This window comes from Colletotrichum chrysophilum (assembly GCF_026319265.1).
Source record: "Colletotrichum chrysophilum strain AFK26 chromosome Unknown scaffold_26, whole genome shotgun sequence".
Taxonomy (NCBI): domain Eukaryota; kingdom Fungi; phylum Ascomycota; class Sordariomycetes; order Glomerellales; family Glomerellaceae; genus Colletotrichum; species Colletotrichum chrysophilum.
Window position 1 is genome coordinate 299,655 of NW_026517313.1, and position 22,348 is coordinate 322,002.

A 22,348-nucleotide genomic window follows, 5' to 3' on the forward strand; every position below is an offset into this window, starting at 1 on the left:
TTTCCAGCTTTCAAGTTGAATGAGAGTTGAACATTACGGTTACTTTGATGCGCTGCGTTGGCGATGCTGATAAATGAAGTCCTCGAGAGCAGTGGTGATATTTAGGCCGTGCTCAATGCCAGTCTGCCTTTCCAATTCAGCCGCTGCAGAAGAATATTCGATGCCGGAGAGAATTTTGCAGGGCCTCCAAGGATGAGGGAGGGGTTCTGGAGACTTGATGGATGCATGAGCAAGCTATGTTTCTGACGTTTCTTCTTGGGTAGATGTCGATAGCAACCTTGAAGTCGCTTTTGTTCTAGAGAACCCCCTGAAGACTGTCATGATACATTTACTGGATGAATATACTTGGATTTACATCTACGTCATGTCAGATGTGGCTGTATTTACTATGTAGTCAATAGCTGGCGCCCAGACGTCTGGTTTCAGGTGCCGGAGTGAACTGGCCAGAGAGAGCGACTTTCTTCTCTACCAAGTTAGCAGGACCCTACATGCATAACCAAAACCACTTTTGGTCGGTCCGTGGCAAACTAGCGATCTGATATCTCCTACTTGGACCTCGTGCCAGCCTCCGACGAGCGGGATAGCTGGGACGGGTCTCATCTGAAAGCTCTCCGAGCCTGTGACCTTCTTCTTTTTGTAGCAGAGTTGAATATAGGTCTAGTAGAAGTTGCGAATTCGCACCCGTCAGAAGAGTTTCCGTCTCGCGTGATGAAACCTTATGCGGAAGGGATGGCGTGCGTTGCCGGGTATCTGTGCGGCTGGGTTAAGTCGGGCTAGAAATTGCAAAAACACTGAATCAGTACCTAGAGTCGGAACCGAAACATATTCCCATCCGTTTATATAGCCAGAAATTTGGTTTATCAGAAGCATATCAACCTTTATCGAGGGTGTGAATGCTTCCCACAGCTGTGCAACTGAGACGCACTTCCGCTAACCTCAAGGGTTCTGTAAGTGAAAGTGACAAGAAAGGTCGACCATTGCTAGAACGCCCCCTTATTCCTGCCATCTTTCAACTCGTATCCTCGAACGTAGCAGCCTTGCATTCACCGAAGCCACTTACAGCAGTACTCGCCGAGACGACCTGTTGGAAGGAGTCGGTTGCTAGCGCCACACCTTCTTGTAGGCAGGTACCCACTGGAGCTTTAGCTGATTGCCAAATCGGGTAGGCTCAACATGGTGGACCCACTTTGAAGGTACATCCACGCTTCCTGGCAACGATCTTTTTTCCATCCCACTTCATCAACGATGCTACCTTCTTATGCATCGATTCGCCATTAGCAGTGCTTCAAACCCCAGCACAGAAACTTTCCTTATAAACATCAACAAATTGCAATTGGAGTTCTTATTTCGGATCCAAGATCGCCATGTCTCTTCGCTCTGGAATCGAACACGTCCTAGGAGCCATTCAGCGCATACTTCATAGACTTAGATGTGCCTTCGACAGTGTCGTGGACTGGATCCGAATAGCATACTCCCAGTAAGCAACAAGAAACATCTACGACCAACCGCACCCGGCTGACATTCACAGTTCTCCTTACTATCGCGGCAACGTCATCTATGTCCACAGGCTCGAGAAAGACGACCGTCAAGTCCCACAGGCAATGACGTTGATCATCCAGCGAGTCTTCCATTCACACACTTGGAACGTCATGGAAGTCTATATTTCCAATGGACCCCCGGATATCCCCAAAAGCGCTGTCCTGAAGATGTTTGATCGACGTTTCTCCACGAGGGAGGGCCGTCATGCATTCATAGGCGAGGGCAAATGGTCGCCTGAATTCGAACAGGAGTTCATCAGCTATATCCGAAGGCGTAAGGCTGATGAATTCGCCAAAGAATGGCTATCGGGAGATTTCAGCTCGGACACGAAACCGAACAAACTTCAACTGGAAGTTGTACGCCACCTGGAGCATGTGAGGGCTTCCCAAATCCAGGAGAAGTGCCACCGCAACCCGGCATTCCTGGACTGCGCTACTTTCCCTGAGCTCTTCACGCCGGTGGTCATCAATTTTGATGCTTACAAGCACCCATTCCTCCGAGCTTATGGTGTTCTAATGCGCTACCAAGAGGGCTTCAGCGCCCAAACCACCAGCCCCCTGGATCGAGAGTATTATGAACAAATGGTTACATTCAAGTCCATGTTCGAATCCGAAGTGGAATAGAGAGGGGTAAATAGACGAAAAGTTGTTTGGGACATGAAGGAAAGAAAAACTCCGTTGGCTGCAAGCAGTGCTCAGGTCATTATTGATTGCTTGATGCTGCGCGTGCTTTGGCAACGGCGATGAGCCGAAGCATTAGAGCTGTTCATAGGGATTAAAAGTTATGATACCCGAGAGGGGTTTTCAACCTCTCCATACCGACGATATACTAGTTTTGTTTTGCCGTTGTGAACACAGATTTGCCATCGCGTGTTTTCTTTTCGGCCCACTGCCCTTCCTGTCCCACCCGCAAGCCATGACGTTCTGTTGTACGGATACAGCTTCGCAGGATTATTACAAGGGGCATAGCTTTGGGAAAAGATCTCTCTCAAAATGTTTCAGAGAAGAGATTCAAGAGAGAAGATTCGCGTATTTCTTTTACCACTAAAACGACACTCCTCGTCCAAGTCTTGGCTATCCAGATCCGAGCATGGCGAACCAGCCCGTCTGCGAACCTTGACATTCTGCGGTTTGTGCAGTCCAACTGTGTCTCCCTCATGGAGCACGCTTCTGCTTGGATTATCGAGTTGTTGCTCGCCCTCATCGACATTAGTTGGGCCCAAAGGCGGTGGGGGGTTCGACAATATTAGACTGCATTCCAAGCATCATGGCAGGGACTTCACAACGACCAGAGCTTTCTGGCCCAAGCCCATCTGGGACGGTGAAGTGGCAGAGGGGCTGACCTCTACATCCATCCGCAGAAAAAGGACCTATTCAGGAATTAAAAACCGGTGCGATCTATCAGCTGCAGTCACCCAATCCCCGATGCATCGCCAGACGTAAAAAAACAAATGATGAAAAGGTAAAGTCTGGGAGCCCCTGGAAAAGAGATCGGATAATTAAGCTGAACCCACGTCTTGGAATGCCCCAGAAAATCAAGCCAATCACACATGCAAATTCCCCGCCAGCAAATGACCGGTCCTCCATTCGAGCAGTGACAAGCAAGGCAGCAAGCGCCCGAGACCTCCGAACCCTTGTGTCCCGTAGCAATCCAAGAAACCCGTACCACCTCAGCAGTCTCTGACTTTAACCCTCCCGCACCCGCCTCACGCGACACTGACTGCGAGGGACGACAACAACATCAGCAACGAGACGACGAATCGATAAATGCCCGCGCCATGAAGTTTCCACGAGCGGGGAGACGATCACGGTCTCCTCTGTTCCTAGCCGTCTTCGCCGCCCTCCTCGTCTTCGCGACAACCGTCGAGGCTTCATACGGCGACCGCATGCCAGAGTTCCGCGAATGCGTCCAAGTTGGTGCCACCACACCCGCGCGCGAGATGACCCCCAAAGCATGGTCTACGACTTCCATAGGCTGACACTCTCTTCCTCGTTTCCCCGCGATCCAGGTCTGCCACGATGAGAACTGCGCTCCAGGCAAAGATGCTACCCCGATCCGTACGTCGCCTACGTCCCCCTTTGCTGACCCCCTTGGAACACCAAACGCATGAAGCTAACCAACCTTTCCCGTCTTGCAGCCCTCCACCGTCGTCTCCTCCTCTGGACATGCTCCTCCGAATGCGACTACACCTGCCAGCACATCATAACCAAGAAGCGCGTTGCCGCCGGCGAGCGCGTCGTCCAGTTCCACGGAAAGTGGCCCTTCCACCGCTTCCTCGGATGCCAGGAGCCCTTCAGCACGATATTCAGCTTGGGAAACCTCTGGGCTCACTATGACGGCCTGCGCAAGTTCCGCGCTGCCGTCCCGGCCTCTTACCCGCTGATGCCCTGGTACACCTGGCTCGCGGCCGTCGGAGTGGCTTCGTGGACCTTCAGCGCCATTTTCCACACGCGCGACTTTGCTGCGACGGAGCAGCTTGACTATTTTGCCGCCGGCGCCAACGTGCTCTATGGGCTATACTACACCGTGGTGCGCGTCATGCGTCTAGACCGCCCGACGCCGCGGAGACGGTCCGTTCTGAGGGCGTGGACTCTGCTGTGCGTCTTGCTGTATGCGGGGCACGTTGCGTACCTAAAGGGTGTGCGCTGGGATTATACCTACAACATGGCGGCAAACGTTGTCGTCGGAGTGATCCAGAACCTGATGTGGCTGTGGTTCAGTTACAACAAGTACAGGCAAACGCGCAGGGTGTGGGCTATCTGGCCGAGTATCGTCGTCGCCATTATCGTCACTGTCATGAGTCTCGAGTTGTTCGACTTTCCGCCTTTACTTGGCGCTCTTGACGCGCATAGTCTTTGGCATCTGGGCACCATCCCGCCAACGATACTGATGTATAGGTAAGTTCGGCCTCATCGACCTGATCCAGGGCACTGTGTTAACGACCTTGCAGGTTCTTGATTAAGGATGCACAGGATGACATGGCCGGAAGCGAGAGACTCAAGTCTTAGGAAGTCATCAGGCTTGAAAGTCTCGACACCTTTGGACAGTGAATGCATCGCAAACTCTGGCCTAGCGTAGTAGGATTAGTATCACATGCCTAGCCACGGTTTACTTATCCCAATACAGCGTAATGAATGAATCAATCATGCCGTGCATCAGCATCGACATCGACTTGTCATGTGACCTAGGTGAGCATTGTAAAGGCGAGTTTAAACTCGTTTTAGCTTCGGTGGTCTATTTTTTCCAGTTATCCGACTCTAATTAGTCGGGGTGAGTAAGGAAGAATATATGACGAGTTCGACAGTGCCTCGTAGACAGTGGTAGTGATGTAGCATCGTGTTCCCAGCCCCCCTCAATATCATGACTCCTATACGCAAACAATCTTGCAATAATCATATCTCTTAGGCCATCAACGCCTCTTATACACCGACAATAACGGTCTCGGTCTGGAAGACCTGAATGGCGCCGTCGCCCCAGATGCCGATGACGGACATCAGGAAACCGACCGAGGCGATGGCTGTCTGCACAATCTGGGTCTTCCTGAAGCCATCAACCACGACGCGGATCTCCTCTCCGTTGAAGTTCTCCTCCTCCTCGGCAAAAGCGGCAGCGGCGGCAGCTTCGCCGTCGCTCGCGGCGTCGCTGTGGGTGTCGCCAAGGACCTCGTAGCTAGCCTCCATACGGGCCTCCTGGCGCGCGATGCGAGCGGCCTTGCGGGCGTCCTCACGCTCACGGCGGGCCTGGCGACGAGCGGCGATGGCCTCCGAGGAGGACTCGGGAGAGCTCAGGACATAGGGTGTGATTTGCTCGGCGGCACCGGAGGCGAGGCAGAGGACGGAAGCGTAGACGAGGTAGGGGTGACGGAAGGCGCGCGGGGAGAGGAAGAAGGCGAAGAGAAACGAGGCGGTGGACACTCCGGTGAGAATGCGCAAACGGGTGTTCGCGCTGGGGTAGAGGTTCTGGAAGGCTCGGAGGGCGTCGGATGCGGAGGGGAGGGAGAGGATCGAGGGGACGGTCACAGTCGAGAGGGAGTAGGAGAGGCCCTGTTGAATAAAAAAGTCAGCTTTTCGATGCGATGCGATGTTTGGGTCGTAAATGGAAGACTATGAGCAAGGGAATGCATTGTCAAATTGTGCCGGGGTTCAGGATGCGAGTGCGGGGAGGTGGAGGGGATGGGAATAGTGGCGTCACTGGTGATCCGACGACAGGCCGGGTCGGTGCGTTCGAGCGGGGGAGACAGAGAGAGAGCAGGGGCAGCGACGTACAGTCAGAAGACCGAGGGAAACAGTTCCCACGAACTTCAGGAGCGAGACTCCTTTAGAAGTCATGGTGGCGGGGGGTGAAGGCTCGGGGAAGAATGAGGGGAGGTTGGAGACAAGTGCGATGATGATGTGGATGCAAGAGTCGAAGTGTCGCCGCAGAAATCGAAATCTGACGGCTTGCTGGATGGTAGTCGTCGGTTGGTCGCTGATGGAGGGGGTTCTGGTGCGACCCTTTGTTGAACCTGATCTTACCTTGGCTTGGGACCTGACCACTTGGGTGTCGAGGGAAAGTAAGGCACGGCACGAGTGAAAGGTCTCGGTTTGGGGATGGGGTTGGGTCGGAATGATTGATTGACTGACGCTCTCTGACGACGTTCCCGCCTTGCCGCTTGCCGCTTGCGCGGGAATAGGTACAGAAGAGAGGGGCTGTTTTGGTTGTTTTGCTTCGATTTGGTTGGCTGCTTTGGATGGGTACCTTATGTGGGTCTATCATATGGGGTAAGCTGAGCTTAAAATTATCCGTGCTTTCTGCTCGCACTTCAACTTGCACCGAGGTTGCGAATCGTGCACAAGTTACGCTGCATAACATACATAAATTGTGTTATCTATCACCGGAATCCCGACTCATCGCCGATGAAATGATCTCCAGGACTTGTTAGATGGAGAACACAAATAATCTGTCTAAGAACATGCGATAGAATTCCTTCTGGCTGTCGTTCTCATGTTGGACCTCACTATTTATCTTCCTCAATGCTTCTCTTCGTCACTGCTCCCCTTCGTCGCCTGCCTGGAGAGGCTTTCTTCCATGAATCACGAAACTGGCACTGTCAGTTTTGCTGTCAAACATGAAGACGGAAGGTTCCAACTCACATGGGGAGGTATGCATGTATGCTTCTGTCCCTCAGTTCTTTCCGCACCTGTGTCAGGAAGACCAAGACTTCCTCTCTCGTCCATTCCAGAGCCCTGGTCAATGGAGCAAGGGTCCAAGCCTCGATACCCTCCATGAAGTTCTCCTCAGTCCATTCGCCGAGGAGCTTATGATGATTGTCTGTAGCCCATGGATTAAGAGGCCATTTGAATTTCGTTAACTTCACGTCAACGAAGCCTGCTTCTTCAACGACTTTCACCAGACTAGGGCAGTCTACGAAAGGGCGGTTGAATTTGGCGCTTGCTTGCTCCAAGTAATCTACCCACTTTGAAATAGCATGCTCACGTGTGAGAGTTCCATCGTCGCACTCAGGTCGCATGTGACCTTCTTGAAGCTCAAGATACCCACCGGGCTCGAGGTTCCTGGTCTCTCTGTTTAGCCAAATCGACGCTACCTGGAGGTGGGACGCTTACGCAAAACATTGACTAAAAAACTTCTTCCAGTCCGAAATGCTCGATGTCATCCCGCGGACATGGATATAATCGAAAGGTTGACTGTACGTCCAGGGTTCTTCCACGTCGTCAATCTCGAATTTGGCGTTGGGCGGAACACTTTCAAACGTAAGCTACAGCAGTGGCAGCAGCTGAATTCCTAATATGTTGTACTCACTGTGTTGTCTGAACTGGAGAGAGATCTGTCCCGAGAACCTGTGGCACGTGTGAGCGTTCGAGTATTTATGGCTTGCAGGATTCACCTACTTCTGCGTCGGGGTGCTCGTCAGCGAAGTCGATTGCCCAGAGTCCGGTGCCAGTTCCAACATCGAGCACACGCTTGACCCTGAAATCCTGGTCGTTAGGCGGGGCGAGGCCCAACTTCTCGTGCAAGGTGAGAAGCATCAGGTTGTGTTGCAGATCTAGAGAAGCTGTGAGACAAGCTCGGTTTTTGAACAGCAGGATTAGAGCATACCGAGTCTTTCGTTCTCTTTTTGGTCATTGGGATAGCTGTATTCTACGCACGTAAGTCCACGTTTATGTCATACATCTAGCTGGTTGATAGCTTCACTTACTGCCCTCCTTGTATGAGTGATAGATTCTCCCATTCTCGATGCGAAACCTGAGTACCGAACTAGCAATACTAGTGGTTGACGACGCAACACTCTGAGACGGTATTGAGCAGCTTATTTGTATGTTTGAGCGAGACAAATTAGACCTACGACAGCGAGGTCCGATGTGGTGTCAACCGTGTCCTATAATCCCTATGAGATGAATCTTGAAAGGTTCTGTTCGATTTGGTCTTACATTCTCGCCAGGGGCAATGACCGAACCTTCGTTAACCGGAGAATTTTGGCACATCATGGGCGTTTGGGTGTCATAGAGTTCCTAGAGAGATGATGAATCTTGCCTGAGGTTTGACGGGCGTGGTGTCATTTATCTGTCCAAGAGCCACAGATGTTACCCCTCTCCTCGCCCAGAAGAAAATATGCACGTTGGTAGCATTGGCACACTGCGCTCTCGGGTTCCATTTACTCCTTTGGAAAATATCCATATCAGTCGAGGGCCTGGAAAGCTTTGATTTGATAGATTCAACAACGAGGTGGGTATTGTTGTTGGCGCATCTGGGCTGCCCAGCCAAGGCTACATCCCGACTCAGGGGTTGGGATGTCGATTGTGATCAAAGTCCCTGCTTATTCTTCTAGGTGGTGTATCATTGTTCCATAAAGACGGACTACATCCTGCATCTATGTGATTCTGTGTGTGCGTGAGGGGTTTGGAAACATGCGTCGTTTAACGCTGACAATAAGTCGAGTCGCTGGACGATGGCAGTGAAAGTACAGTCCAAACCCCACGGGAAAAGGAGTTGTTCCAGCACAGGGAACGCAGGCCAATTCGAGGCAAGCGAAAGCTGTTTACACGAAAGCGAGTGATCCAGTAGAGTTGTTTTCTTAGGGTGCTGCTCACATAGGCCCTCAATTCCTTTTGAAGAAGTGTGAGGCACTCTATTTCTTCGATTCGATGTTCGTCAGGGGATAAGGAGACAGCTCCGGGGATGATGGGCGCTAAATTAGCGTCCGTCTGGGGTAGGAGGGGGTAAGGTGAAGAAGGTGTTGTGGTCCGTTCAGGAGCTCAGCGATGAGCCTAGGCAAGCTCACCCAGCACTGTTCCGCGCTGTATTCCATGCCCGCCAATCAGCCGTGGCACGCTGGCTGAGTGAGGTGCAGTTCCGCTAATTCGACCTGGGTTCCTTGGCCCGTCGGTTGGCAGAAAGCTGACATAAGCACACCCGTCGACTAATCACTATTGCTCTCACCGTGCGGCAGGCTCCGTTCGCCGACCTTACCGAGGTTCGTCGCGTCACTACCGTCCGCGATCTGAGCTGCACTCTGCCGTCCGACACCCAAAAGCAACCGCTACTCCTGCCGGACCTTTTTTTTCGTTTCTTTTTTCTTGTGCCACATAGATCGGCATACCATCCGGCATTTGTGCAGCCATTGGATCCACAGAGGCCTGTAGTCGGAATCGTCGTCGTCGTATTCTCACGCTTATTCCGCCTTACCTCACCAATCCCGTGGGAAGCAGATCCACCGCGCCGTGTTTGTCTGGGAATAGACCGCATCGTCACCCTCACACGTTGTTCTCCACAAACACACTCTGCCATCATGCCTATTCCCGAGTCCGAGTACCTGAGTCCGGTATGGAAGGACGGAATTTTCAGTACGTTTACCCGTGGTACCGTTGTTGCTCAAGAACACCGGTGAGACTCACGTGTGTCTCCAGATGACAGAGTTGCCTTTGTCACCGGCGGTGCTGGAACCATTTGCAGCGCCCAAACCCGCGCTCTTGTCCGCCTCGGAGCGAATGCGTGTATCATTGGCAGAAATGTCGAAAAGACAGAGTCCATGGCCAAGGACCTGGCCACTGCGAGACCAGGCGCCAAGGTCATCGGCATCGGTGGATGCGACGTCCGGAATGTATGCAACGCTGCACCAGCCGCCCCCGTAGAGACATCGGAAACTGACATATCGCCGTTCAGCCTCAGAACCTGCAGGACGCGGCCGACAGATGTGCCAAGGAGCTCGGCAGCATCGACTTTGTCATGTAAGTGCCGCTTTTCAATGGGTCCGATCCGGCTCCGAGACTGACGGCCCAGTAGTGCAGGCGCTGCCGGCAACTTCATTGCACCCTTGTCCACCATGAGCCCCAACGCCTTCAAGGCTGTCATGGACATTGACGTGCTGGGAACTTTCAACACCCTCAAAGCCACTCTTCCGTACCTGGTTGAGTCGGCCAAGAGAAACCCCACGCCTAGCAAGGACGGCCTGACAGGTGGCCGCATCATCTTCGTCTCGGCGACTTTTCACTACACCGGCATGCCACTGCAAGCGCATGTCTCGGCCGCCAAGGCTGCCGTTGATGCCCTCATGGGTTCCGTGTGTTTGGAGTACGGCCCGTATGGTGTCACGAGCAATGTCATCGCACCGGGCCCGATCAAGGACACGGAGGGCATGGAACGTCTCTCCAGCGCCAAGGCCGACCAATCGAGGGCCGATGCCGTCGTTCCCCAGGGCCGGTGGGGCTACATCCGCGATATCGCCGACTCCACCGTCTACCTGTTCAGTGATGCCGGCAGCTTCGTCAACGGCCAGGCGATTCCCGTTGACGGTGGCGCGTGGAGGCGGCAGAGCGCGCTGGGAGTCGGAACCGATGAAGACATGAAGTACCCGGAATTCCTGCTCAAAGGCGAGATCTCGAAGCACGTGAAGAGCGGGCGCAAGCCGACTTCCAAATTGTGAGATGGACGGTGGCTTGAGAGGCAGGGGGGGGGGGGGGGGGTTTCTGGTTGTGGGGTCTGCAAAACACAGCTCCAACAACTCCGCGGAATTGGATAGAGAGACTGGGGTTCGAAGATTGTAAGTTGATGTCGCGTGGGCGGTTGCTGATGCGCCCTACATGTTAGATATTGCGAATTGTGGAAAATCAAACAGATTGAATGTTCCAGACACGCTGTTTCAATCCGAGAATGAAATCTTATCAATCTCCGGCTGTCGGCACGAGGCATTCCCGCCTTGCATTGTCTTAACCGCCCGACAGCCCAAAGCCGCGGAGCGGAGATGCAGCGGCGGCGCCCTCGTGGTTGCATGCCTAGGGGAACTTTTTGTTTTGTCACCTCGTCAACTAAGGTAATTAATTAGCGGCTCTGGAATAGGCCGGCTGCGTGCGGCGCAACTCAAGCTTTGAGCCAAGCCGGCATCCACATCCCTCGACCTGCAGGCGATAGGTTGCAGATGGTGTGGGGACACTCTTCGCCATTTGACTAATTGGACGCACGAGTTGCCTGCTTCAGGCACATCCCGACGTCCATCCCGACCCCGAACGCAGATTCCTCCCGCGGCTGTTTGGTTGCAATTGATAGGGCGCGGCCGGTGATAAGTTGCAATTACTACGAAAGTACTCACCGTGGCTGGTGCTTTTCTCTTACCCCTCCTTTATCGCGAACCATCGACTGGTCCGGAGCTAGGAAGCGGGTCAAGCCTTGGTGGAGAGACACACGCTACTGCTGCAGCAATGGAGATGGTATTCGGGAAGAAGAGGTGTGTGGTGGGCTGAGGGGTCCCTCAGGGATTCGCCGTCTCTCTTTTCCTGCATTCCGCCAGTCATGAGGTGCGGAAGCCGACGGTCGGCGATGGTTAAAGAGTCGGCGATGCCCGGCTCTGGCAGCTGGAGGGCGCTTTCCTGGACGTGCCAGGCTTTCTCTCCATCTCCAAGGTCGCTTGCTCACCTTGAGAATTCTTCGTCTTCCTCTCCTAGACGGGAATAACGAACCGGCTGGGACCGTGTTGTACTATTGTGTCGACCGCAAGTCTTTAGATTCCTAAACCTAATCAACCACACAACGTAAGCCAGACATTCCTGATTCTCAATGGTAATGCGACGACGGACAGCGCATGGTTTACTGACACCAAACCACAGACACCCGAGATGGAACTCAAGCTCCTGTTGGCCCTTGGCCTGCCCATTGTCCCGGCCGCCGCCGAGACGGTCCTCGGAATCTACGTCTTCCACCGTCACGGCGACCGCACCGCCAAAAAGTGGCCCCCGGTCCGCTTCACTGACCTCGGCGCCGACGAGGTCTACAGCTCCGGCCTCTACTATCGCTCCCGCTACGTCAGCTCCAACGCCTCCCAGCAGATTCGCTCCCTGAGCACCGACGAGGTCCGCCCCGAGCAGCTCGCCGTCACCTCCCCCACCGACGTCGTCCTCCAGTCCTCCGCCTACGCCTGGCTGCAGGGCTTCTACCCTCCCGCCGGCACGGCCAACACCCTCGCCAACGGCACCAGCGTCGAGGCGCCCCTCGGCGGCTATCAGTACGTCCCCGTCAACGCCGTCAGCACCGCCGCCACCTCCCAGGATGCCGAGAACAGCGAGTGGCTCCAGGGCGGCAGCGGCTGCGGCAACGCCGTTGTCAGCTCCAACAACTACTTCTCCTCCCCCGAGTACAAGAACTACAGCGACGCCTCCGCCGACTTCTACCAGGGCCTGCTGCCCGTCATCAACGGCACCTTCTCCTCCAAGACGGCCATCTTCGAGAACGCCTACACCATCTTCGACCTCGTCAACGTCGCCACCATCCACAACGACACCATCTCCTCCGAGAGCCTGCTGACGAACAGCACACTCGCCCAGCTCAAGACCTACGCCGACGTCCACGAGTGGAACCTGGCCTACAACGAGAGCGACCCCATCCGCGCCATCGCCGGCAAGGTCCTGGCCGGCCAGATCCTCGTCGCCCTCAACTCGACTCTCGCCAACGCCGCCAAGGCCTCTTCCACCAAGGCCAACATCCAGTTCGGTGCCTACGCCACCTTCTCCTCCTTCTTCGGCCTTGCGCAGCTGCAGAAGGCGTCCTCCAGCTTCACCGAGGTCGTCGACTACGCCTCCTCCATGGTCTTCGAGCTCGTCACCAACGCCTCCGCCTCCGCCCCGGCCGCCGACGACGTCTCGGTGCGCTTCCGCTTCGCCAACGGCCCCGCCGGCCAGAACAACCTGACCGCGTACCCCCTCTTCGGACAGTCCGAGACGCTCCTCCCCTGGAACACCTTCGTCACCGAGATGCAGAAGTTCGCCGTCAAGGACACCAAGGCCTGGTGCACCGCCTGCGGCAACTCCACGGGCACCTGCGCCTCTGCGCTTGGTCTGGACGGCGGCGCAAACTCCACCGGCTCCGGCTCCTCCAACAAGGACGCCAACGGCATCTCTACCCCCGTTGCCGGTGTCATCGGCGCTCTCGTCACCCTTGTCGTCGTGCTCGGCATCGAGGCCCTGGTTATGGCCATCGGCGGTTTGCGCTTGGCCAAGAAGTCCAAGGCCAAGGACGTCCCTGCAACCTCTGCCGCCGAGACCTCCGGAACCAAGGCTTAAAGAAGTCATTTGTGTGTGATGTATCAAGAGGAAGGGGGAAGGTCAATGATTCATGAAGACCATGTCTTGTAGTTAGGATGGAAGGTTGCTTTCGAGCCACATGACGTAGTAATCTAACGTTGATATCACGTCTAGATAAAGGACGAATTCACGAGTATCTCTGTGTTTGCTCTCCAGCTAATGGCAGTCGAATAGTATATCAATGGGCCGAATAGCTCAATTACGTCTAACAAGGTGCAGCAACAACACCTAATGAACTGAAATTGGGTCTGGGCCTTCCAAGAACAAACCGGCCAGGCTTGGTTGTGGCCCATGTATGGGCCATGATAGAAGTGTCACCCTTCTCTCCGAGGCCCCGATAAATTTCAACCCTGTCTTATTCTCTGATAACTTTTCGATGCGGCTCGGTCGTAAAATCTCTTAGTTCAATCGCATCTTGTGGCTCGACGAGGGTTGAAGGCCCTGACCCCGTCGATTCTGTAATCTCTCTTCTTCTTCCGCATGCCGGTCGACAAGATCTCTGTTCACGTTCTCTCTCTCGTGGTTCGTTTGCATCGTCTGCATTCATCGTCGCCAGAGTGGGGTACCCATGACGTGACAAGCGGGCACGCCAACTCGACCACGAAGTCTCATTCAGGCCGTAGATAACCGCGTCGACCAAGCCTTGGACCACGATGCTTGCTTTATCGATAGTCTGCAGAGCGAACGGTGCTGCAGCTTCCGTTGTTGAGTTGTATATTCTAATCGCCGTTGGAAGTGACCAGATGACGGCGTATGCGAGAGGGTACAACAGCATCAAGCGGGCAATCTGTACAGAGTTAGTCGGTCAGTCTTTGGCGTCTACGCAACCTTTGACCTCAAACCTTTCTCAGTCTTCGCAACGTGGCTGACGAACGGGCCTGACGATCGCCACCAAAGCTGTCGTCTTGAAAGCTGGTATCAACGCTTCTGACAGGGGTCGTGTGCCCGGACACCTCGTCCACCACCGAGCTCAGTTCATTATGTGCTCTGTAAAGAACGACGTAGAGATAGGCATATAGGACAAACATAGTGGCTATGATGACCCCTGTATGTGTTTCAGCTGAAGCCCATGTGAACAACCAAAGGGCGCTTACATCGTGGGACGAAGTTGACCAGTAGACGAGTCCGATCGGATTCGAACCAGCACCCTAATGGTGGATTAGAGTCTGCAAACTAGCCACACTTCGCAGGGGTGTGACTTACAAGCGCCTATGTCGCGGTATGCGTCTTTGACGAGGCCGATGAGCGCCCAAATAGTTGAGAAAAGCCAGGGGAGTGACCAGATAAGATATTCATGGTTTTGAATCCACGTCGATTGTCTCTTGTGGCCAGCAAGGATGAAATATGTGCAAACGGCAATAGTGAGAACCCAATAGTCGGTTTGTATAACGAAGAACTGCGTCATGAAGCCGTTGTAGCTACAGAAGGTGGCATTCTCGGGTGCACCGATAAGTCGACCGGATATATTCATCGCAGTGGAGCAGAGGAAGTTGACGGCCATGATGAGGTCGCTCATGGCGAGGCCAAGAATAAGACGGTGGCGGAATGAGCGCAGATTTGGAAATAGCTTCGCAGCTTGTCAGCTGAAGAGACTTCATTTCAGTTTCTAACTTACCCAGAAACTGAGCATGATCCATCCTGCGCCAAGAATCGACACAATTGAAACGACGAGAATGACGATGCTCTGTAGTCGGACTTCGTCCTGGGACGGGGGTGCTGATAAGGCCCCATCCCACTCGTTCCTGGGAAGGACGATAGTTGCACGCATGGCAAGCGATGTGTGCCGAAATGTCCACTTCGCGTATCGTGTAGTACGATTGGTCTGTCTGGACACTTGGCTGGGGTCGGAGGAGACGGGAGAAGACGCGGTGCAGGCTATTATTGATCATCCAAGCCTAAGCATAGCACGGCGCAGTGACGATGGCATTGGGGTCGATTGCTGGAGAACGTCATGTTGCGTGATTGCCATCATTCGCAGCACGAAAACTTGAAACCAGAGGAAGCCATCAATATCAGGTACTTTGCGAGATAAGAAGTTCAGGGGATTCGGAATGTAGTCAGCAGCCGCAATGCATCAGTATCAGCGAAAGGAAACAACCAAAACCACGGCGGAAAGTGCTGCCGCAGCAGCATCCGTGACCATAGCAGGTGAGACTGGACTACATTGAACCGCAGACGATTCTGTTAGTTGCCGCATAGGGGCTAAATTACGCCTCGAGGGCTCTCGTAGTACGGATAATAATTGAAGTCAAGGGCTCTCAGACGCAGGGACGGGTTCCAAGGAGCATCTGGGGAAAGAGTGAAAGCTCAATTGGAGACCTTGGAGTCCTCAAAGTTGCTGGCTACCTATTCTGTGCGTACCTATTCAATGTACCTTGTGTATGTGCACAAGGTACTCCATAGCTGTGTACCTGGGCAGATGTACTTGAGCGCTACATGCGAATGGTCTCAGACTGGGCCTTCCTCTCCATTGGGTACCGTCTCATGGAGTAATCTAGATAAGATCATTGGACGAACAGCGAGGAAAGAGAGAAGGAGTGGGGGACGCCGCATCCGGAAAGACACTGGAATGAGGAAAGAAGGCCCTACTGGCCCCTCGATGCCATTCTCACTTTCCGCAAGAGGTGGTCATCACATCCGTGCTTTGTGCTTTGACATTGACACATGACTGCCGCTCCAATCGATCTGTACCTTCCAATCCTTCAAAAGGGCACCTTCCACCAAGTCAACATCACCGCAAGAGTTTTCATCCATCCCCACGAGCAAATAACTGCGTTGGCGGTCGAGCCTCTTCCGACTTTGACTCCGTATCCGCTGGCGAGGCTAAACCACGACCAGTACACCAATTCGCAGCTAACCGTACCCTGGACTCCCACCGGGTATCGTAACCGACCCAAATACTTCGTCCTCGTCTTCATTTGTCGGCCTTGGCCGACTCGTCGAACCCCACTGGCCAAACCGTGACGACCAGAAGAATCTCCATCGACCTGAACTTTGATCTTGGGGAAGCCAAGTTGGGCTAGTATCCTGTCATTTCTCCGTCGTGGGATGGATCTCGGGAAAACCCCGGCCGAGGGTCCAAGCGATCGCAATGTCTCGCCGCTCTCGATCGGCAGTTGACCTTGAGAGCCGACGTGTCGGGCAGTTGGGGCGGTGATATGCTTGGTTCCTCATTATGACAGCTATTCTGGGTCGGACAATGGCACGGTCACCCAACGCCCTGGTTCCTGGTAGTCCAATGGTTTGTCCAAGATGCAACCTCCCGTTCAACGTACCTGTGTCTCGTCTAATTAAGGTATCGAACGAGCGGACCCACACTGGGGCAACGGTTCTTTGGCTGGGTGTTCATGGCAGGAGAGGACTGCTGGCGGCCGCTCCCTGCACTTCCAGGGGCCGGCTTGGGCCAGAACCGTCTTCGGGAGTGCGAAGACGTCGGTTGCTCGGATCTCTCGAGCCGGGGAACGGAACGACACGTGGAGTTGGCACCGGCACGGTTCCATCCAGCTTCATCACGATGCAGCATGCGAATTGCGTGCTGCAACCAGGAATCTCATCCTACACTACAACATAGGACTGGACATGATCCGACTGACTCGAAATCATCGTACGACGGACGCCAGGTCCTCTTCCTCCACTTTGCCGTTTTGACGGCTGCGGAGCGTTGGATTCGGCGCCGCCAGGACGGGGGGATGACGAGGCGGCGGAGACGGCCCAGGACCAGGTCGGCAACGCACCCCAGTTTTGAGCCTCTAGAGGAAACTGACAGGAAATGGAGAAGAAAAATGTCACTATCAAAGGGGAAGCTGGTCGTCCCCGCCAGGAGGGCCTTAGCGTCAAGGATCAGGGTTGTTGGATGGCAGAGCGGCAAAATAGACACGGACAACGAACGAACCATATTACATCGATATATTCCAGGTCCGAACACCCCAGCCGGGGTCGAAAAAACAAAATACGATGTCAAGGACGGGGCACGAGGACCTTTTGAAGTCGACAAGCGCTCGCTTGACTCGGTGGGTGCGGTCGAAACATACGATAATCCTCAAGAATCGGACGGCAAACTGGGAACCCCGTCTTGGAGTCGGGAGTCGGGATGGGGAACCCGCCGTCGGCTACATTTTGGCCGGAGGTGACGGAAAGGCTAAGTTGAGGTCTCCGGCGGTGGTGACGGGTCCGGAGCACCGGGACGATCAAATGCAGGCCTAGGGACGCCCTTGGAAGAGGTGCATAGGGCAGTCTATGTCAGGCCACAGTACCCGGAATACCGTTTCGGCGATGCAACGCTGGAATGGTGGCTGACCCCCGGAGACGGCGCCGTTTTTGGACGTTGGCCCCATACCGAACGCAGGTGAGGAGGTTGGCGGCGGCCGATGCGCACTTTCGGCACCGAAGTCACGGACCGGAGCAGGACACAGGACACAGGACACCTCACATCACACACGTACGGCGTCTGAGGACCTTATTCAGGCCTTCCTCCAACTTGCTTGCGGGTCAAGACTCTCAGGCCGGCATCGGTTGACTTTGACGAAACAGACAAAACCTGTTTCCAACTCAGGAGGAAAGGTGCTGGACAGGGTGGGAGCTTGGATCAGCCTACGCTCCCGTCTTGCGTCTTTCGGAGCACACTTCCTGGTCTTTTTCCCATTTTCCCACCTGCTGTTGCTCGAGCCCGGCCCCATTCCCCCACTTATTGTCAAAGTCAATTCGACCCGCTCCGCCATGACCGCTTTGGTACGAATTCGAGTCCCACGTTGGAGAGGCATGCTCCAGGTGGTGTCCCCCATCACTTTGCTCCACGGCTCCATCGCAGCATCGCCTCATTTTTTTTTAATTTTTTTTTTCTCTTTCACTCTCATTGCTTCCTCGGCGGATACTGGCCGCTCGCAAACCTTCGAAACACACGTCACTGAGTCGAGACCATAGCTGACAGCAGGGGGCTGTGTGCTTCTGCCCAACTCAATGCACTTCGGGGCAACCCCGACGCCGCAAGCTTCACTAGACGGCGCTGATCAACACTTATTTGCTACCATGGTGCGTGCCATGCTGTGGGTTTGCTGAAAGCGTCTCCATCTGTCAAGCTGTCAAACTCCCCAGCTGGACCATCGGCACACTCCTGAAGCTGGGATTGAGCATAGCGGCCCACGATCTACCACCGGCGTTGAGTGATGAACGTCGTCGACCCATCGCCAATGGTCATGCTCACATTGAGTTCCACCGTCCACTGCTCCGTCTGGCGGCCGTATCCTCAGGAAACGAGAAACGCAAACTCAACAGACCTCGCCGCGCGCGTCGCACATGGTCTCTGTCTTCCATGACCCTGCGAAGGTGACATCGCGAAGCCTGTCCTCCCACATGTTGCAAACGTGGTCGACTCACATCCCTTCACAACCAGCACTCAGGTCCTGCTGTCACGTTTGACAAGAAGGATTAAGGTTGCCCGAGGCCAGGCGGGGCTTCAAATCCGACGACCACGAAGGCACCTGGACGAGCAAGTTAGTCAGTGCTGCAGTATTTGCGACCAACGACACAATCTCATCACAACCTGTTTTGAGACTCGTGCATGCAGACGACCAGATAGCAAAGGCCAGCGGTGCTGCACTCAGCTGTCATTAGTGTCGCATGTTGCGTCGATCAGGCCATAAGCGAGGCCCCAGTCAGACCCATCCAAATACCCTTATGCGCGGTACGATGGCAAGGCTTGGAAATATCGCGAGAAACCTCCGGAACCATGCAGCAGGCAATTCAAGGGGCAAGCTGTACGACGTGAGCAAGTCTCAACCCCGGCGTCCTGGTCTTTCGAGTATCAAAGGATTCGGCTGCATGCAGCCAGGCTGGCTGATGGTATGGCTGGCTGCGGCGGAACCATCAAATAGCAACCTGTTCGATGTCTGTCGACACCTCTCCGTCCCATAGTAAGCGTCACAGGAGCGACGGGCGTATTCATTGCGATGCGGTGGTTAGCTCTTCGAATCACAGCTCGCAGACTAAGAGTAGATCCCGATGCCAGGGTCAGGGACGGCTCATAGCTCCCGACTCAACCGCCAATGATTTGGGCGGCTTCCAAGCCTCTTGCCGCCGGCTGGCAGGCTCGAGGGCAATAGAACGGATGAGGGGTTGAGCGAGTCCAGGGCCGTAGGCGGGAAGCGAGAGGGGTTGAGGCGGCGCAGAAACATGGGGAGGGAGGTGAGCATCAGGAAAGGGCTCGCATGAAAGACAAAACAAAACCGCAGGCCATGTAAGGAGGGTATATGGCGGCCCTGTTATATACCCATGAGGCGGGTCTCGTGGTTGCCTGCGCTGCTGCCGAGTGATGAGCCCGCCGTAGCCGTAGCCGGTCCCGTTCTCGGTCGGTCCATGGGAGGAGCATCAGGCAGCTGCATGTCTCGATATGGCGTCGGGTGGTACAGCCATTGGCATCATCCTGTGGCTCTGGCCGTGGTTACGCAATGGACGGCGCGGAGGCGGTTCATTGTCGTGGGGTTTTGGAGGTTGCAGGCTCGCGTCGGGTCACACAGGCCCGCCGTCCAGATGAGGAAGATTTCGGTATACTAGCCCTGCTGTTAACAATGACGACTCTGCCGAACTACATATTCGGAAACACTTGAGGACAGGACGGCGTCTTGGCACGAGGATGTTGGAGAAGCGACGTTGAAAACTTGCAATCAGAGTGCCCGTGGGCACTCTCTCTTTGTCTTGTGTGTCTTGCCAAAAGTGACGAAATGGTGTGTGGTACATGCCTGCAAAGTAACCTCAATATGATGACAAAATAGAATGACAACTTGTTGTTTCCTATGGTTATCCCCCATAGGTGACGACACCCAGTCCCGAAAAACGCCGTAATGCCCGCTTTGCCAGCCCATCCAAAGTGAGCAGTAACAGAACTTGCTTTGCTATGCCGGTGATGAACAGAAGGAGAAAAAAAAAATGAGCAAATCTCAAACCAAACATCAGCGTATGAAGAACGAGTCAAGAGCTTTTGACCGAGGAAGCATCCAAAAAAGAAAAAACTGAAAAGCCAACAAATGCTATGCCAATCGACGGATGCAGTTCAGTGCTCGCTTGCTGTGCTTTTTTTCTTTGCTGTCCCATCTCCCTTCTCCTTGTTGGTCAAGAACCCAGTTTGAGGGGAACCCCTCCCAGGCTGGCTGCTTCGCCCATTAACAGTCGACGACAGGGGAAAGTTTCCTCTCCTGCCGCGCCAGGTTGCCGCGCCGGATGTCCACGTTGTCTCGGTCTTGGGTCTGCAGCCGTACCTGTTCCCCATCGGCTGACATCCCGGATCCGCAGTTTGTCGAACACCCCGTGGTCGCTCGTGTCTCGCTTTCCGGACGTAGATGTATGATTACTGATCCCAAGAACGCCTGTCCATACCGCCGGATAAATGAAATTGCCCGCGTCGAGACCTTCTAGCGGCGGGCTGCCGGAGCTACAGCTCCATCCAAGGCTTGGCCGTACCAAAGGGAAAGGTCGCATTGCTGATGACGCCCGGATACGCAACAGTCGATGGTCGAGGCGTGAGAACGGTAAGTGAGAATTAAAAGTCCTCCCTGTGGCTTCATGACTAGCCACCGCAGAGCGGGCAGTGGCCGGGGACGACAATGTAACGCTCATGGGGCCCCTTGCCACATGTCCGATTCCGATTGCCGTCCACTGAGGTTCTGAAGAAGTGGGCGCCAGGATCGATGCATGACGTGTAAATGTAGTAGTTCTTGGTGAAGTCACACATGTTGGGCGACAGTGAGGTCAGACGCTGAATGGTGAGGTCAGTCTCGGACCTGTCTCCGCCGCAGGTGAGAGGCTTACATGAAAAAGGTCTGGTGTGAAGAAGAAGTGCCGGCTAGGGCGGGCTGAGTATCCAAGTGGTTGCGGTTCAGGCGGTTCTTGTTGGAAGAGGTGATGGCATGCCTGGGTTTATATCGTTGTATGGCGTGGATAGAGAAGGCCTTTGGCTCTAGGACAAGTCGGACATGAGGTCCGAAGTTGAACGGACGGAAGAGCGAGCAAGAAGAGATGACAGGCGTAATGTGAGGCGTAGGTAATAAGCCCGCTTGCTGGTGTATCTGAGGCCTGGGAGGGTTTTGTATTTAGGCACACGAGAGTCTGGTTCTCGAAAGCCCACGGTAGATCAGTCGAGGCCGGATGGGATATATATGAGTGAGACGAGGAGAGGGAGAGAGCGCAGGGCCAGGGCGTGCGGTAGGGTAAGTACCTTGAGGGAAAAGGAGAGCGAGCGCAACAATTGGTTTTGATCAGAATGTGAATGGATTTGAGCTACCCTGTCCATGTCTGAGAGCCATGACGGAAGCGCTTGCATCGAAAAAACAAAAAAACGGTCGTTAGGACGGACGGACGGACGACGAGGTCCAGGGTTGAGGTCTCTCCGCTTCGCAAGGTCCAGGTCTGCGACAGTGGATATGGGTAGGAAATTCCCCCATCAGGCGATGGAGGGCTTTGACAGTGGACGGGGGCATGGGGACGAAAGAGAATACATGGTCGGGAGGTATCAGGACCCCTGGTCTTAAGTGCACGCCTCGTGGCAGCTGCAAGGTAAATCCGCTATCACCACACCCCTTGCCGACGCGTGGAGTGTGTGTTCCTGCGGAGAGACCTGTGTGTACAACGGATAATGGTGGTGTGGTGTGTGGCTCAGGGCCATCCCGTAAAGAGCTGGAAACCGAGCGAGCTTTTCGGTGCCGATGGAAAGATTTGTACTTTCTGATTGATTGATTCGGACTGGAAGCCAGGTATTGATTGTAGCTGTCCTTGATGGGCGTTTGTTTTGAGTGCCAGGGGAACAAGTTCAGCAAAGGGTCCGGAGGACAGACGGACTCTGGCAAATGGCGACCTCCGTGTTTGTCACTTCTTTTGGAAATTTGCCCTGGCTCGCCGAGGGGTAAACAGAGACTCATCGGAAACCACGATGTCTTTCTCGGGAGCATGTTGAGCAGATGGAGAGCAAGTTTCGAGAGTCCAAGGAAGCCTTTGCTGGCGACGGCCGCCCGCGGGCCGCCTCTGGGTTCAACCTCGCTTGCTGGTTAAGGGCAGAAATGCTTCGAGAAAACGTACAGCTGCCGCTTCTCTCCCGACAAGGTCAGGTCGGGCATTTGCGAGAGGAGACGTCAGACGCCGTCGAGTGACCCTTGCTCGAGACAGATTTCTAATTTTTGTCCTTTCCTTTTCTGTGTAGCGTGCGCTGATTACCTGGGAAAGATAGGGCCGTCTCAGTGTCTTGCGAGAAGATGCTA

The 22,348-nt window shown here is 54.4% G+C and overlaps 7 protein-coding genes across 7 annotated transcripts; 4 read left to right on the forward strand and 3 right to left on the reverse strand.

Moving 5' to 3' along the window:
- Positions 1-1,649: 1,649 nt before the first annotated feature.
- COL26b_004372 (uncharacterized protein) lies at positions 1,650-2,162 on the forward strand (the record flags this gene model as incomplete). Its single annotated transcript, XM_053177250.1, has 1 exon — positions 1,650-2,162. The coding sequence occupies one exon, from the start codon at positions 1,650-1,652 to the stop codon at positions 2,160-2,162; it is 513 nt and encodes a 170-aa protein (XP_053038846.1).
- Positions 2,163-3,316: 1,154 nt separating this feature from the next.
- COL26b_004373 (uncharacterized protein) lies at positions 3,317-4,547 on the forward strand (the record flags this gene model as incomplete). The annotated part of the gene is made up of 4 exons (XM_053177251.1): positions 3,317-3,451; positions 3,548-3,596; positions 3,677-4,436; positions 4,490-4,547. 4 exons carry the CDS (start codon positions 3,317-3,319, stop codon positions 4,545-4,547), a joined length of 1,002 nt encoding a protein of 333 aa, XP_053038847.1.
- Positions 4,548-4,958: 411 nt separating this feature from the next.
- COL26b_004374 (uncharacterized protein) lies at positions 4,959-5,867 on the reverse strand (the record flags this gene model as incomplete). Its single annotated transcript, XM_053177252.1, has 2 exons — positions 4,959-5,582; positions 5,805-5,867. 2 exons carry the CDS (start codon positions 5,865-5,867, stop codon positions 4,959-4,961), a joined length of 687 nt encoding a protein of 228 aa, XP_053038848.1.
- Positions 5,868-7,403: 1,536 nt separating this feature from the next.
- On the reverse strand, positions 7,404-8,021 carry COL26b_004375 (uncharacterized protein; the record flags this gene model as incomplete). Its single annotated transcript, XM_053177253.1, has 5 exons — positions 7,404-7,582; positions 7,636-7,677; positions 7,736-7,826; positions 7,883-7,915; positions 7,968-8,021. The coding sequence occupies 5 exons, from the start codon at positions 8,019-8,021 to the stop codon at positions 7,404-7,406; spliced, it is 399 nt and encodes a 132-aa protein (XP_053038849.1).
- A 1,304-nt stretch (positions 8,022-9,325) lies between these two features.
- COL26b_004376 (uncharacterized protein) lies at positions 9,326-10,459 on the forward strand (the record flags this gene model as incomplete). The annotated part of the gene is made up of 4 exons (XM_053177254.1): positions 9,326-9,380; positions 9,444-9,637; positions 9,700-9,764; positions 9,820-10,459. The coding sequence occupies 4 exons, from the start codon at positions 9,326-9,328 to the stop codon at positions 10,457-10,459; spliced, it is 954 nt and encodes a 317-aa protein (XP_053038850.1).
- Positions 10,460-11,645: 1,186 nt separating this feature from the next.
- COL26b_004377 (uncharacterized protein) lies at positions 11,646-13,085 on the forward strand (the record flags this gene model as incomplete). Its single annotated transcript, XM_053177255.1, has 1 exon — positions 11,646-13,085. One exon carries the CDS (start codon positions 11,646-11,648, stop codon positions 13,083-13,085), a length of 1,440 nt encoding a protein of 479 aa, XP_053038851.1.
- Positions 13,086-13,825: 740 nt separating this feature from the next.
- Positions 13,826-14,622, reverse strand: COL26b_004378 (uncharacterized protein; the record flags this gene model as incomplete). The annotated part of the gene is made up of 3 exons (XM_053177256.1): positions 13,826-13,893; positions 14,201-14,254; positions 14,310-14,622. The coding sequence occupies 3 exons, from the start codon at positions 14,620-14,622 to the stop codon at positions 13,826-13,828; spliced, it is 435 nt and encodes a 144-aa protein (XP_053038852.1).
- Positions 14,623-22,348: the final 7,726 nt, after the last annotated feature.